This window comes from Periplaneta americana, chromosome 10 (assembly GCF_040183065.1).
Source record: "Periplaneta americana isolate PAMFEO1 chromosome 10, P.americana_PAMFEO1_priV1, whole genome shotgun sequence".
Classification (NCBI taxonomy): Eukaryota; Metazoa; Arthropoda; class Insecta; order Blattodea; family Blattidae; genus Periplaneta; species Periplaneta americana.
In genome coordinates, this window is record NC_091126.1 from 91296626 (window position 1) to 91313709 (window position 17084).

General features: G+C 38.5%; 1 protein-coding gene across 13 annotated transcripts in view; it reads right to left on the reverse strand.

Moving 5' to 3' along the window:
* The window catches only part of Cadps (calcium-dependent secretion activator 1), a 942652-nt gene that overhangs the window by 490924 nt on the left and 434644 nt on the right, over positions 1 to 17084 (reverse strand). For all 13 annotated transcript variants that reach the window (XM_069837911.1, XM_069837913.1, XM_069837916.1 and 10 more), the window contains exon 2: positions 11738 to 11915. In XM_069837911.1, coding sequence (XP_069694012.1) covers positions 11738 to 11874 — 137 coding nt within the window. In that variant the 5' untranslated portion in view covers positions 11875 to 11915. The remainder of the gene's footprint in view (positions 1 to 11737; positions 11916 to 17084) is intronic.

The following is a 17084-nucleotide window of genomic DNA, read 5'->3' on the forward strand; positions in this document are numbered from 1 at the left end:
TATTCTCGGATATACAATCGAAAGAGAATTAGCGAAAAGTCACGGAAGCTGGAAATCCAATACTGTCGCAGAAGGTTATGTTCTGTTACTATAATAATTAGCGTTAATTGTAAATAATATTCAAATAAATTCAATTTGTCATCTCGTTTTTCAATGTCTAATTTAATTTTAATGCTATCTCTGTAGGTTCTTATGGCCTAGCAAGGTCAATGTGGACATCTGTTCCTCGGAAAAAATCAATACTTTCGCGTCTGCGCACATCTCACAACATACGGAACATTGCTCCAGGTCAGATACAATAAAATTAATAATATCAAGTTAGAAATATGGTCGAGCATAAAAAGTCGTATGAAACTCGCCTATAATGGTAATTAAGAAGCTCGTATGAAAATTATGAAACTCGCTTGCGCTCGTTTCATAAATATCCATACTCACTTCTTAATTACCTTCATTATATGCTCGTTGCATACTATTCTCACAGACAGGCACCGAGGTGTCAGAAGTTTAATCAGGACTCAGTACCGTAGTATAGAACACGCCTATGATACAGCGAGGTTAGTTGGGAACGCTCAGGTTTTACAGGAGCCGTTCCCCTCCAAGAGATGGCATGATCACCGGGAATAGTGCGTCCGCATTCTCGGCTCGCGCAAGCAATGAGTGAGACTACAATTTCGCTTTGCAGTCTATACAAAACTAGAAAGTTATAGACAGTTCTCTCTCTCACACGTGGGAAAGGAGCGACTTTGTGAAGTTGTGCGTTGTGACTGAATGCGCTCCTGCCTTCTGTGTCGGAATCGAGCAGCTGACACAAACTCGTAAATTTGTATCACATTTTTTTCCTAGACAAATATAATAATAATAATAATAATAATAATAATAATAATAATAATAATAATAATAATTATAAAAGTAATAAAAAAGTGAATATGAATATGTTACAGTATGCAAACGATATGTAGTACCTATAAACCACAATAAAGATTTCATGCTATAAATTACTGAAGTTACAAAGGAAAGATGCAGTTTTTAATTCCATGGACTACCTTACATTAGCTAATACAGTAGCGTGCAAATTAATCCGAACAACGTAATTACTTATGCAAAAACACTCAAACGGGATAAAAAAAAAAGGATCTAAGACATACCTCAGTAATCTATGTGGCCTCCCTTGTTCCTAATATCAGCTCTGAGACGATTTGGCATGGATTCCACTAATTTCCCACAAATATTCTTCATTTCTTCATCGCGAAACCATACACCAATGAGGGCAGAAATCATCTTCTCCTTTGTAGAACAATCCATTTTTTGCATTCTTCTTTTGCAAATTGACCACAAGTTCTCAATGGGGTTAATGTCGGGTGAGTTGCCTGGCCAGGGGAGTACCTGAATATTCTTCTTGTTGAAGAATTCTGTAGTATTTCGAGACGTATGGCATGGTGCCAGGTCTTGTTGGAACACACCTCTGCCATCTGGAAATGATTTTTGCAGCTGGGGTACGATTCTGGTTTCCAATAAGTGAATGTATTTGTCAGAATTCATCATTCCCTTGATAGGTATTAATGCTCCAGGCCCTTCATGTGTAAAACAACCCCAAAACATTACTTTAGGGGGGTATTTGGGTGCTTGTTGGAGATGACCTGCTCTTACTTTTTCGGATCCTTTCCGTATGTAAGAAACATGGTGGCCGTGGACCTCGAAATGAGACTCATCGGAAAAAGTACTTTCTTCCAGTCATTCACTGTCCAGTTTTGATGTAATTTTGCCCAAATTAAGCGTTTTTTGCACATAACAGGTGTTAGCAGTTACTTCTTAATAGGTTTACGAGCCCTTCGTCCAGCTTTCAAAAGCCTACAACGCACTGTTGTGACGTGAATATTCGCCCCAGTGGTAGCCATTAACTCGCGGGTTACAGTAAGTCGACAGCAGTTAGTCTAGGATTTAATTTACTTTTCCTGACAATTAAACGATCATCTGCAGGTGAAGTCTTCCTTTTCCGGCCACAGTTTCCTTTTTTCTGGGGTGTGATGGATCCAGTCTCCCTGTATCGTTTTATGATCAAATTAACACTAGCCAAACCGATGTGACATTCTGCAGCAATTTACCTCTGTGTCATAGACGAATGCTCTGCTAATGTTATAATTTTAGACCGTTTTCGTGGAGTTGTATCCATTTGTGAAGACGACAGAATGTACACAGGATTGCAGTATTAAGTCTTCAACACAACTGAAATGCTTATAAGTACAAAACGACAGGCAAAATCTCGCATATTATAAAAAAATAATGACAGACCTTCAACAATGGAATTACACGTACTACAGATGTCAATTAAAGCGGTATGAGCAGCTGTGAGGCCAACAATGACAGAAAATGTAAAAATATGTCGTGTTCGGATTAATTTGCACGCTACTGTAATATTTCGTGGAAAAGTGTCGGGCTACATAAATCCGAGTGTCATAATGTAGCGAACAATACAGAAAATAGTGGGACGTGTAGTTTATCTGAGCCAGGCGTTTGAGATATTAGTATCAGTAATAATGATGCAAAATCAATTAGGCGTATTTCATATTATACCGATGACTTAATTAAATAGGGCGAAAGTAATAGTGATCCCATTTCTGACGATCCTACAAGGTGGATAATAATTTAATCCCTGCGCAATCATATAGCTAAATGGATGTTTTTTAGGAAACGGATTTAATGAAGGAAATCTTATATCACAAAAAGTAATGACTTAAGCCCTTTTGTACGACCACTGGAGATATGAAACCTAAATTCTTTACGGTAGTGCTCAGAGAAGAAACACTGCTGTGGAATATTCCGCTTCTCATAGAGAAATTTACATCTTTTTTTAACGTAGTCGGTAATATAAATAGGCCTACACATGCCACCAGAATACGTACGAAAACAATAGCCACAGCAGAACCAACAATTTCTGTGACACAGTACCGAAGATTAAACTCTTCCGAACAAAACAGCTGGCTACCACATGCTCGCTATGAAAGAGTCGGCAACGCCGACCTGTCGCCATAGACTGTGGTTGGCTGGTTTGAGCGGTTACCATGGTGACGCCTTGAAGCCGCTGAACTGTCAATACCTTTCTAGTTTTGTATAGACTATAGTTGTGTTGTAAGTTGGCGGTGGAAGTTATAATCTTAAAAGTTTAAGTTAAGTTTAATGTGTTCCGTTTAGGCTACTGTTGTAATGACTTATTCATTGCATGAACGTACTTATCTATACAATACATACATACGGAAACGAAAATCTTGTGCGACGAAAAGACGCAAATTTCAGTTTCTAGAGACACCTGTTCCAGTTGCAGTACAATAAAAAGACTTTATAAGAAGTTCATACGGACAGGTTCGTTAAACGATGAAAAACCGAAAAGAGAACGCCGTGTTCTGTCGGAAGAGATTGGTGAAATATTGGAACATACCCCTAAAAAATCTTGCGAGAGTGACAGCAAATTTCATAAAAAGATGTCAAATGTATGTTACAGTAAATGGAGGACATTTTGAGCGACGAATGTGAGCTTGGTAAGTACTGTAACTTTTAAGCACTGTTAACAGTAGGATTTTAGGCCTAAAAGTGTCGGAGACGCGCGTGTGTTCCTCGCTAACCAACACAATAATAGCCGGGCCGGCTCCGAAAAAGAAAACCCGAGCGTCCTCAACTAACCTCACTGCATATGGCATATGTCGAGTGGAGAAAAAGTACTCTGAAATTCAAGGATGTAAGAATAGCATTAATAAATCACTTACGGTTAACAGCTGAGTCGTGTAATGGAAATGATTCCTTACCGATTGATAAATTCACGCCACTGCTATACCATACCGAAAACGAAGACGAGTGGATGAAAGAAAGAGAAATTATGTACTGTGAACACGATTCACTTACCGAAGAAGAGAAAGCAAAGGAAGCATGGCTCGAAGGATACTCTGATGCTTATCCAGTATCATTCCCGATAAGACATTTCTAAATTCTTTATCCAAAATTAACTTAGTAAAGGAAGTTACGCAAAAAGAAGCATCGCTCTTCAAAGTTCTCACTTTATCTGCTTTCACACAACAAATACACTCCGCAACGGAATTCATTTCATTTCAGTGTGAACATTTACACCAGGAGTTTTTTTACCTGTCCTATCTGTTACTATGATTTGAAAATCATTTTCACTCTTATCAGTATTAGAACTGTCTTTCTCAGGTTCAAACTGATTAGGTTAGATGCCACGCAAAGCCATAATTTTAATTTGTCTCACGTGTCATGACAACAATCACCTGCATCACAGTCATTAATAAAGAGCCCGGATTTTTATGTAACTTAATTACATATTCTATTTCTTTATATATAGATACACAGAAACAGAAAATGTCCACGAATTGAAGCATGGAGATTGCGGTATTAAAGTTTCATTTGAAACATTTTTACATATTTCAGTGTATATTAAATATTTCGTACAATATTACATAAAAGTAATTATTTTGTCATTTTATGGTCAGTTTTTTTTTCTTTTTTTCTTTCTTTCTATAAATTCATAAATACCTACTTTTTCTCCCTTTAGTATTGAAATAAAGTGAAGGTTGTTGATATTACATAGCTGGCACGTGTTAGTTGACATTAACTGATATTATTGTCGCTAAGCTTTGCCAAAGTATCCGAGTGATATAATGATCGTGCCTTGCAATTTAAGAAACATGATCTCCACTTCGCTATTTCGAGGCCTTTGAGGTCAGTCACTCCCTGTGTCTGTTCATTGTTGGTATGTCGCAATTGCGTCGTTATCGTGGGCGCCAGTTGAGATGAAATGAAATTTCAGTAACATACATAATTAAGTCGCCCTCAGTAGCGTAGTTGGTATAGCGCTGGCCTTCTGTGCTCGAGGTTGCGGGTTCGATCCCGGCTGAAGTCGATGGCATTTAAGTGTGTTTAACCCTTCGTTACTCGCGTTAAATTCCGTAACGCCAGTACTCACCTGGATTACAATGGTAATCCACATTTGTTTTTGTTTACAGACAAGGTTTAAACATTGGAATTAGATTTAAATGTTAAGAAATATATTGTTTTCAGTTATTACAGTAATAAGAATAGATATGGTACGCATAACGGAACGTATTAAATATAAATATTAATAATGAAATGGATAGCACACAAATTGCATTCAAGTGACATGTTTGCATAATATTTCAACACTGGTCGTGTCTTTGAGTCATAATTTATTGTTGCATCATAGTTATGAGTTAGTTCACTATCATCATAATTATGTAGGTTATCTAGCATTGTTGCTCACTCGATGTTTGAAGGTCATCTGAACTCTTGATCTCTCTTAATCTCTCCCACGGGAAACGCAAGTTCACTACTGCTGACCTTACTTACGTCATATTTGATAACCGAATACCTCACTCAGGGGTGTAGCAATGAAAAAATTCAGGGATGTAACAATCATTCTCACTTCACTTGCAATATTTTACAGATGTTTTTGTGTATTGTACGAAGGATATTGATGCACTTTCATGTTTATGTTTGCATTTCACACTTTACACACGTGAGTCTAATCTACATCTGATTCAATTATCTGAGTAGGCCTATGCATTTCTTCTACACAGTTCAAACAAATTACATCTGAATGAGTAGGACAAATTCTCTTCAAGCACTGGGAACAAGATTGTCTTGTGCTCTTGTTTCTTGTTCTACCACACATGTAGCACCTACCAATACCTTCTGGCCGTGTTCCTTCTTCTTGACCTGTTTGTGGAATGCCTAACAGTTGCTCTCCTCTTCTCTTTATTTCTCTTGGAATTGTCTGTTGGGTGATACGCTCGGAAATTAGTGGCTTCATTAGGTCCAGAGCAAGGGTTTTTAGGAAGTTTTTCCGTAGAATTTTTTGTTTGTTTGCAGAATAAACAACAAGAGCATTGACACCTGCAATGTTTAGTAAGTCAAAGAAAATAGTCAGAGGCCAGCGGCGTGAATTTCTGCTTACATCATAGGCTGAGCATAACTGGTCCAGGACATCCACAGCACATTTAGTTCTATTATAGAAAGATATTATTTCAGGTTTCTGGCTTCCTCCTGTTTCCTCATCCATTGCCGTATCATAATGCATGGTTGATAATGCTAACACTGTTTTGTTTTTCTTTGGTACATACGAAATAATTGTGCAGTTTTCATTGAATCCAAACAATGTACTGTTAACTTCCCTGTCTTGAGTAGTTGTGAAATGAGGAGGGATTTCTCTTTTGTTTTTTTTCAAGGTTCCTACAAGTGTAATTTTGTCATTTTCTAGAAGATCTAAACACAGAGGTATGCTCGTGAACCAGTTATCGGTGGTCACATTTCTTCCTGTTCCTTTGATGGGATGAACCAGCCTCTTCACCACTGCATGTGCACTGTTACTTTGGTGAAATGGACCATCTGGTTGAATACCAGCATAAATTTCCAAGTTATGAGTGTAATATGTTTTCACATCCACCATAGCAAAAATTTTGATCCCATATTTTGCTGGTTTAGTAGGTATATACAATTTCATGGGACATCGTCCTCTGAATGCAACCAACTGCTCGTCTATAGTTACATATTCGCTTGGAATGTAGCACCTTTGTGAATTCTGAACAAATAACTCGAACACTTCACGTACAGCAGCCAGTTTATCAATTTCTTTCCTTTCCTGCCTGTCATGAATGTTATCAAAGCGTAGACATCGTAACAAAAATTGGAATCTATTGTAGGTCATAGTCAGGTAAATTGACTCTATACCTGTTCCATTTTTATCCCATAGTTCTCTTACGTTCAGTCTTCCCGATTTCAAAGCACCGGCAAGATACAAAATACCTAAGAGTGCTCGAATTTCAACGTCATTTGTTAATTTTCAATCTCTGTCACGTCCGTAATTACGCTTCACTTTTTCAATATAAATATTAGTACACCTTACTATTACATTGATTATTGTCTGATCAATAAAGCAGTCAAAACACTCTGTGTGTGTCCGCGCATTTTTTGCAGCTCTTTTAGGGCCCGGTAAATGAATCACTATATTTTGTGCTCTTCTTCTCCCTCGTAGAGATACTGGTTCTTCCTGCCAAATTGTAGTGTTGTCTCTTCCCGTATAGCAGTTTCCATCATTTATAGACATTAGTCTTTCATCACCATCACCATCACCATAATCATCATCCTCCTCCTCATTGTCTTGTTCTGAATTAGAATCGTGAACTTCATTCAAAAGATCTTCTTTGTTGCTTTCATCATCACTTTCATTTTCAATGCCAACATCCAGATCTTCATCTAGCCACTTGCAAATATTGCTTGTATTTTCCGTACCCATTGGAGCCAACTACAAAGAGGATGGAACGATATCACACACTTTTTTCATAAAGTTCCTGCATTGCATCACTCATAACCATATAAAAACTATTTCACTTACCTGAGCAAGAAACTGACGTCAGTACTCGCGTGGATTACAATGGTAATCCACTCGGAAAAACTGCGTATAACTTGATAAAACTCCGTATAACTTTCCAAAGCGTTGCGACAAATACGTCTAAACACCAGTAATGCCTCACTTAGACTGTGACGAGAAATTGCATTGACGCTCAGCTACGCAGTGCTGAAGGCGGTGACGTAATACAGGATTAAATATCAGTGGATTACTATTGTAATCCACGCGAGTACTGAAGGGTTAAATGCGACAGGCTCATGTTAGTGGATTTACTGGAATGTAAAATAATTCCTGTTGGACAAAATTCCGGCACACCGGCGACGCTGATATAACCTCTGCAGTTGCTAGCGTCGTTAAATTAACCATAATTTAAATTTTTACATAATTAAACGTTGACCATTGGATAACAATGTGATGGAGAGGAGAACTTAAAATGCCTGTAGGTCTTTTTGCTCGCTGAATGTCGCCGATGATAGCGACGCAATTATACCGGTGCGCCACCTTGTTTGAGCATTGGGAAGACTGCATTTGTGTTCTGAAATAATTACTTCATTTAGATTTCTCTGAGAAGATGTCTGTTGTGCATTGTAGATCAGAGATTGCTTAGTCTTAACTTCTGCTTCAAATGAAGGTAATTCTATAATGACACCAATAGCATCTTCACTAGCAGAAAAATTAAAAGCATGGGTTACGATGGACGAGGGGTTAACGACCGACCATGAAATTGTAGTACTCGTAGGCCAAGTATGTGAGAAAAAGATACGCTGTTCTATGAAGTCGCAACTGGAACAACATATACGAAGTGCGTTACATCAAAGGAACTGTGTCATTCTTCTAGAAAGCAAATCCTACTGACGCAAATGCAGCATGAGCCTACTGCTTCGAAAAAAAAAAATACATGTTTAATGTGATGGTAACTGCAGATATATCGTGGTAGAAACTACAAGTATCAGAATATCGCTCTTTCTTGGAGAAATACTGTCAACGATAAATTCTAGACGAGTCTACACTCCGGAAGAACTACCTTGATGTCTGCTACTAAGAAACTGTGAAAAAAAAATAAAAAGCGAAATAGGAGGTTCGTGCATATGGATCGCTGTTGATGAGACGACGGACTTAATGAGTCGCTATATAGTCAATCTCATTGTGGGAAAATTATACCCTGAAGTCCTAACCAATCCTAAACATACGATCATTATACAGTAGCCAGATTCGTTAACGATGGTTTGAAGGTATTGTGGCCCAATGTAGTCCAAGAAGAAAAAGTGCTAGTTTTGTTCTCCGATGCTGCAGCATATATGTTGAAAGCTGCGAGTGCGCTCAAAGTGTTCTGTCCCAACCTAATACACTTCACATGTCTCGCTCATGCTCAGCAACGTGTGGCCGAAGAAATAAGAACCAACTACCCTGAAGTTAATAAACTTATTTCATCCACAAAAAAGCTCCTCAAAGAGTTCAGTGCTACAAACAGCAATTGTCTGATGTGCCTCTGCCTCCAGAGCCAGTACTTAAGAGGTGGGGTACTTGGATACGAGCCGTGAACTTCTACACTGAACATTTTGAATCCATAAAGTCTGCAGTTGAAATGTTCTCGTCACAGTCTGCTCTTTCAGTGCGTGAAGCTCAAGCTGCTTTCAGGGAACCTAAAATGGAGTGCTCACTTGCTTATATTACAAGCAATTTTGGCTGGCTTCCAGAGAAGATTATAAAATTGAAATCTTCAGAACTTTCCCTGCAGGAATCCATACATATTATGGAAGATGTGAAACAAAAACTGTCTACTGTAAAAGGATAAGTTGGAATCAACGTTTCTCGAAAGTTCCAGGCAGTAATTGATAGAAACCCCGGCTACTCTACTTTCCTCACTGTATGCAAGATCCTGAATGGTGGGGAGGTACAATCTCCAGAGGGCATATCTCCAGGAAAAATGGTCCTATTGAAGTACAGTCCTGTGACGTCTTGCGATGTCAAGAGGTCATTTTCTTCATACAAAATCATTTTATCTGACAAACGTCTCTCATTTACACCAGAAAATAGGGAAAAGTATCTTGTAGTGCATTGTGCCACGAAATAAACAATGTGTGTGTGTGTTACTCTTTCTTAATATCTTTAATAGTTTATAAAGAAACTGATTTGTTGTTTTGTTTATGTATGTATGTATGTATGTATGTATGTATGTATGTATGTATGTATGTATGTATATAAAGTTACAGCAGCTTGTACAACATTATAGGTGTATTAAGAACAACATTTCAAATATTCAGAAAATGTTATGAAAACTATGAAAGTGAAATTTGTGCAGTGTTTAAAATATCGAACTGTGTTTAATAATCGGAAATAACACTATTCTGGAGCACATTTTGAAGAAATGGGAACAATAAATATTATAAGGAGGATGACTGGTGAGTGAAATTAAGTAATATTTTCCATTTATATTAATTGTTGGGCCAGGATTTGTATGTATTTACACACACGGTCCTGTGCACAGAAACGCATGATGTTCAGAACGCACAGATAATAGTGTTTGTTGGTCGAGTGGAGTGGGAGATGGAGCGCGCCATTACTTCGTGTCTCAACATGTAAACAGTCCGTCATATTACGGCACAAAATATATTTCACCCTGTACAGATGCAGTGTATACAGTACATTCCTAGTGTAGACAATAAATGTCTACTATTAAAGTATTAACGTGAGTTGTAACCTTCAACCAGGTGTCCCTACGCCGAAGCCTGTTACACGTACCGCAGCCAAGCAGCAATACACACAACGGTAATGAACATTACGGACCCACCTGTGCTGTTGCAGTCGGGTGACTGCACACGGGTTATGACGTCATTTATACTCCGTGTACTCTAAACCTCATACTGGTTACTCTGTGTCCCTAGGCCGAAGCTGGTAATTACCAATTAATTACATATTTATTTAATATTACATATTTACTTACTTATTACACTATATTTTACTACGTATTTATGTACATATTTCTCAATTTAATATTACATAAAAATCCGGGTTCTATTAAGTAGCAGGGAGGCTCAATGACGTCATGACCGCTGCGGTTTTTTTGGTTTATGAGCGTATTTCTGAACCGAAGGGGGCTGCGTTTTCACTAAATGTCTCGTAATTAATATCACCATTGGAATGTATGATTGATTCAATTTCTATATATGTGTTGTGTTTCCCTTTAAGAAGATTTAAAATGCTGTACTTTTATCCTTATAGAGTGGCAGTGGTTCATCGACTATAGCAAGGGGACCCAGCTATTCTCGTGAATTTTTGTGAGTGGATGTTGCAATCTGTTCTTGACGGTACTGTTTAACCATCTCAATCACGGATGAAGCTTGGTTCCATTTAAGCGGTTATGTGCATTCTAAGAATACAAGGTACTGAACAATGAAAATGCTCATTTAGTGCATCAAATCCCTCTTCACGATCAGACAGTGGATGTGTGGTGTGGCATTACTGCACAATGTCAATGGCCCCGATTTCTTTTACGACATTTTTTTTTACCTTGGGGATTTAATTGAAGTGAATTTTAATGGCAGGCAGAGTAACTATCTCATGCCTCCATGTTTCAGTGCACTTCATTTGAACCAGGTACCCAGCTTCGAAGCCGTACGACACAGTTGATTCGCAAGGTTAAATATGAGATAGTGTGCGGCCTTTCTTGTTTGTAACGGTTACTTCAGATTAAAACAATATGCTTACTCGCAGTAGAATAACGCTACTGCTGTACATATATCCACTATATAGTTAGAAGCATTAGAAGAAGCATTTGATGATCACGTAATTAGGCTAATCCAGTTCGTGTCTAGGTTTTAAATGTTTGTGACATTTATCTGTGGGAAAATTTAAAACAGAAAGTGTATGTGAACAATCCACACACTCTTGAAGAGCTGCAGAGTGAAACCTGATGAATACTGAGTGAAAATAAAAAGAGTTGGAGAAGGTGTTTTGGAGTTTTCTATACAGATGTAAGTCTTGCATCCAAAAATGCGAATATCATTTTCAACACATTCTTTGATAAAAGGTCAGATCAACATAACGTTTTATTAATATATCTTGCCGGTGCATTATTTGTATTGGACTATAGGCATAAATCACCACCATTCACCGCCGATTTATTTTTCTCCTGTGCGAGAGAGCTGTCGGATCTCCCCACTAAAAATGTACGTTACGAACGGTTATAATCCCGGTAAGTTGTATATGCCGCACACTGTTGTATTGCTGTTAGAATGTCAGCGCATCAGGTATATTCTGACTGAAACAACATGCTAATCTTCAAAATTAAAGTGTTTGGAATCGTACCTCGGCAGGCTGGGGAGACTCCCCGGCACCTCGAGGCTGCCGCTGCTGGGTTCTGTATGGTGGTGCGTGTGATGGTGCTGCTGGTCCTCCTGCTGTTCCTCCTCACTCTCCTCCTCAGAAGAACTAGGATCAATCATGGTGACTGCTTACGTACCCGCGTTCAGGGATCACTCAGCACCTGTAGCACAAAAATAGCATTGGTTCAGTTAGCAGATACGTCAAGTGAATCAATAATAAAATTACACTTGTAAGATGTAAGATACCTTCGTCCACAGTAGTGGATTTTTACGGACGATAAAATTCACATAAAAATTAATTTGCGTTTAACAGGCTTAAAATACATATGAAGTAGAATTTTTGGCCTAGGAGCTAAATAATGTAAGTACGAATTATAATATTAAACTGAAAGGCAAAACAATATTAATAGCTTTCAGAGATTAAATGCAATTCGTCAAAAAGTAATACTGCATATGAAAGGAAAATAAAAAATTAATCATGGCGATTTCAGAACCTTCACATATTCACTGGTAGTGTTTCTAAAGTGACTGCCCGAAGGCAGGGTTTTCTGGCTAATTTCTTTCAATTTTCCCCTTACGTCTAAAAAACTCGGAGGTTCCTTGTCGCCATCACATAAACCCGCTATCGTTCCCTATCCTGAGTAAGATTAATCCAGACCCTAGCATCACATCCCATCTCCTTCAAATTCATTTTAATAATGTCCTATCTATGTCTCGGCCTCCCCAAAGGCCTTTTTCCATCACATCTTCCAACTAACACTCTATATGCATTTCTGCATTCACCCATACGTGTTCACATGCCTTACCCGTTTATTCTTGTCATATGACCTTAATACTGTTCAACACACTTCTAAAGGCTATGCTTACATTCCGAAGGACTCTTTTAAGATTCGCGGTTGTAATGATAGGACGACGGTATACAGCATAGAGTTTTTCTCCAGTAACCTAGCAGCACTTCCTACGGCAGCCAAACGGTTCTCAAAACTATTTGCTAACTGAAATATTGTGCAAATTTTTGCAAGCCTCTTAGCAGAAGAAAATTTATTAGCGTACAATCTGTTGCGCCTCAATAAAAGAAATCCCTACGCTTCCTAACGAGGAGAGTTGTATTTTATTTGTCATAATAAGACATCCAGAATGACCTGCAGTTGCAAAGTATTCCCGTCTGGAAGATGAATAAGACGAACACCAGCATGACTAAAACCAAGATAGTGAAGTCATAGTCGATGTATTCAACACATCCTAAGCCCGAGTTGACTGATTAGGGTGACGATTGAGAACTTTGTACTCAGCAGGCGCTCTCCGCAGTGGAGCAACTGCTACTGGTGCTAGAACAAGCAAGCGATCTACAAGGCGTAACTGAGCTTGCACAGGAACCATTAAGCGGAGCAAGAAACTTCTGTCCTTTGTAGCAGCGCACACACCACCAAATCTGGGATTCTACAAGTTAGGGACTCCACACGGGGCAAGCAGAGATTTGGCGAAAACAGGCGTAGGTGGAAAAGCGGAGGGGACTTCAGTACGATTGATTGGTCGCGGCAGCAAAGGTTCTAGCGAGATGCTAGGCAGCAAGAGCTGTTCACGGAATAGCAATAGCAGCGCCAGGCGCAGTGGGTTCTCCCCTCGCTTCGCCCAGTGTGGTTTTCCGACAAGACCAACAGAAGCCTCCAGCAATCACAACACCAACCCAAAAGAAGCCAACCCATCTTTGCTGAATCTTCATGCCAACCCCGAACAGGGAGGGATGCAGATCCTTTCCTATATTAGGAACTTAAAAATAGCTCGCAATCGATTCATGACATTTTACAAGGGTACAAGGTTAGATGACCATATGATTGAGATGAACCACTCGAGCAGGAGGATCGGTGAGTCGCCCATTAAAAATGGTCGTGGATGCTTATATGTGACTACGTACATCCCAAACATGACAGAAATCAGGCTTAGTTCTCGGTGCCCATCTTACCGGTCATAATCGACTGCATCAGATGTTATTGCGTTTATTTCAAAGAATTACACGGCATTGGCCGACGTTCTTGGGAACACTTTAAATCGGAAATTGAAAATTCAAATTTTCTTAAATTAGAGCAATGAGATATTCAAATTTGCTCACTTTAGAGCAATGAAGACTTGGTTTATGATCTCCACAGAGAACCCAAAATTGGCTTATGAACAACAAATCTTCACAAACTCACAATTCCTTCGACAACTCATCCTTCACAAGATGCAAGCGCAAACGTTATCTATGGAATCGTATTGCAATGTTTCCGTAATTCAGCTGTGAAGCACATAGCGGAGATCTCTTATAACTATGTTTGAAGAAAACTATTGGTACCAGGGTAGTAAATAATTTCTATATACATTGTTTACAAAATGCGTTCCGTTGCTGGGTATCTCTACTGTCTGTAAGGAGCGGATAGAGTGAACATTCGACACTCCTCAATAGTAGACCTGTTTAAGTGACGTGAGGTTGTATAAGAATGCCGAAACAAAAATCCAACAAAGAACAGATAATAAGACGACTGGATTCAGAACATGGGAAAAATGTTTTCACCTTAATTAATAATAATGATATTTTTGTAAATTTAATATTTGTTCCGAGTTAATCAATTTGAAACACAAGTGATCCTGTAAATTTAAATTCTATTACGTGTTCATACGGAGCTGACTGTACAGGCAGCCGCTACCGTAACTAGTCGAGTGTGCACACAATCATTTTGTAAACATAGAGCTCTACGTACGATGCAGCGTAGCCTATAACCAATACTTTCTTCAGCCCTACATACAACATACTGGCTTCCCCGAAGACTTCACCTCAGCCTATTAGTATTGCAGATAATAGTTCAAATAAGGGGGAGGTGGAGTGTTGGTGGAGTAATAGATGGAGACGTGAGTTTACACTGAGAAAAAACTCCCTACAAAATATGCTTTGTCCACCACAAATTCCATCACGACCTGGCCGGGTATCGAACTCGGGCTGCCTGGATGGAACACCAGAACTTGAGCCGCAAACGCGCAACCTAACATTACCAGAATCTCATGTTCAATTAATTGCAAAAGCAAACGGTAAGGAAATTGGGCTGCAGCTGGATAAGGTCACGGACAGTAGTAAGGATGGACATTTGATTTCTTATGTACGGTTCTTATATGGCAATGACTGTGGAAAACCTTCTCTTTTGTAGAAGTATCAGTGCTCAAGAATTGTTATTTTGAAAATAATTAACAGTGTACAAAGTGCGTTGGTGTCTGTACGGATTGTGGTCATTATGTCCGGGTGCTCTGGAGGATTGCTGGCGCTTATTCCAAGCAACTCTCCGGATGCACTGTGGCCATATTACGTCATTTAATGGAAAATACTCGCATCAAAGTATCTGACTCCTCCACTGAATCTGGTCTTAGAATGTGTGGTGAATATGGTAAGCTTTATAAAAACTCGACTAGTAAAAGCAAGGTTTTCCAAAAAGTCGTGTGCAGATATGGAGCCCGAATAATGTATCTCTCTATGGGTGTCTCGTAGCAATGTGTTAGCCCGTATGTTTCAATTACAGCAGGAAATGTACACTTGCATTGAAGAGGAAAAAAATTTTAATATGTCGAACGCTTCGTGGAAACAAATTTTCTGATAAAAGTAGCACACTTGTGTGACAGTCTCTGAAAGTTGAATGTGTTGAACCTCTCTCTGTGGGGAGGTTACATGGACATTTTTAGAATTGGTCCAGTAGATTTCGGCTTTCAGAGAACAGAAATGCAAATATGGACAATAAAAAATGAAGGCGGTGGAATAGATTTTCCCCCTTGTTGCAATAATTTATGATCTCTAATGACATTTATTTTAGTGTCGTGTAATGATGGAACGTGAGAGGGGGATATCAAGATACTACGAATTTCGCCCTACTCCTTAGACATCCAACAGTACCCGGAAATGAAGCATGTAAACTAAAATAACCGAGTCTGTTGAAAACCGGTCAGAGGCCTTATGTTCGGTTCTGTAGAATCGTAGGTCCCTTTGCGTTTGTTCAATTTTTCCCCTTCCTTACATTTGTTCAGTGCCTTTCTCCTTAGTTCCTCCCCTCCCTGTGCCTTTATATTTTAGCTGCATAAGGACGTCAGACATATATCACAAAAATAAAATAAATGTAGTCGGCCTGGTTGGCGCATTGGTATAGCGCTGGCCTTCTATGCCCGAGGTTGCGGGTTCGATCCCGGGCCAGGTCGATGGAATTTAAGTGTGCTTAATTGCGACAGGCTCATGTCAGTAGATTTACTAGCATGTAAAAGAACTCCTGCGGGACAAAATTCTGGCAGACCGGCGACGCTGATATAACTTCGGCAGTTGCGAGCGTCGTTAAATTAAACATAACATTTAACATTTTTCACAAAAATATACATATAAATAAATCAAATAAAATATATTAAAAAAATACATATGTTCATAGTACAGACTAGTATTGTGCAATGTTCAAATATGAGAGAGGAAACCAAGACATTAAAAACTTCGTCTTACTTCATATGAAATATTGTCCTGCAATGTTCGTACTTCGTCTTATTTCATATGACAAACTAATCGCAATATCTGTGCTAAAATCCTTAAGCGGTTAAAACATTAAGGGGTGGAAGTGGAGGACAGCGATATTTTTTAAAACGAGGTGGAAAAAATACGACAGAGCGAATATCGGCGAAAGTCGAACTTCACCATACTTGACAAACTTGAACAGAACATAGCGCCTGTAATGCACGACGATAGTTTAAAGCATGAAGGGATGGAAGAGGACAGCAAATATTTTCATAATATTGGCGAACAAACATGATAGACTCCTCCTGTAAAGAGAACATAGGCAAATATTGAACTTCGCCGTACTCGACAAAATGAACCGAACATAATGTCTGTCATACACGACGATAATGTGTAGTATAAAAATAAAATAGCTAATTTATTGTATTTAACAGGTTGGATAGTGTGTTGTAATTATGTATAAAATTATGAAAATGAAAACATGTCTAACAGGGTGGATATTATTTCAATTATTAACACAGTGGATAGTATAATTTGTAATTATGTATAGTATGAAAATTATATATTTTTTTATTTATTAACAGGTAGAGTAGGCCTACTCTAAGTTTATTAAGTGCAAGATGGAAATGAAATAAAATAATATATTTTATTTATGTATTAACAGTTTGGTTAAGTTATAATGATGTGTAGCATGGAAATTAAATCGTTTATTTTATATGGACTTATACAATTTATTTTATATTATGTGTTCAATACTTTCATCATTCGTATAGTCACACATCTATTGTTACCGAGTAACTGTAATTTACTTAAATATTAT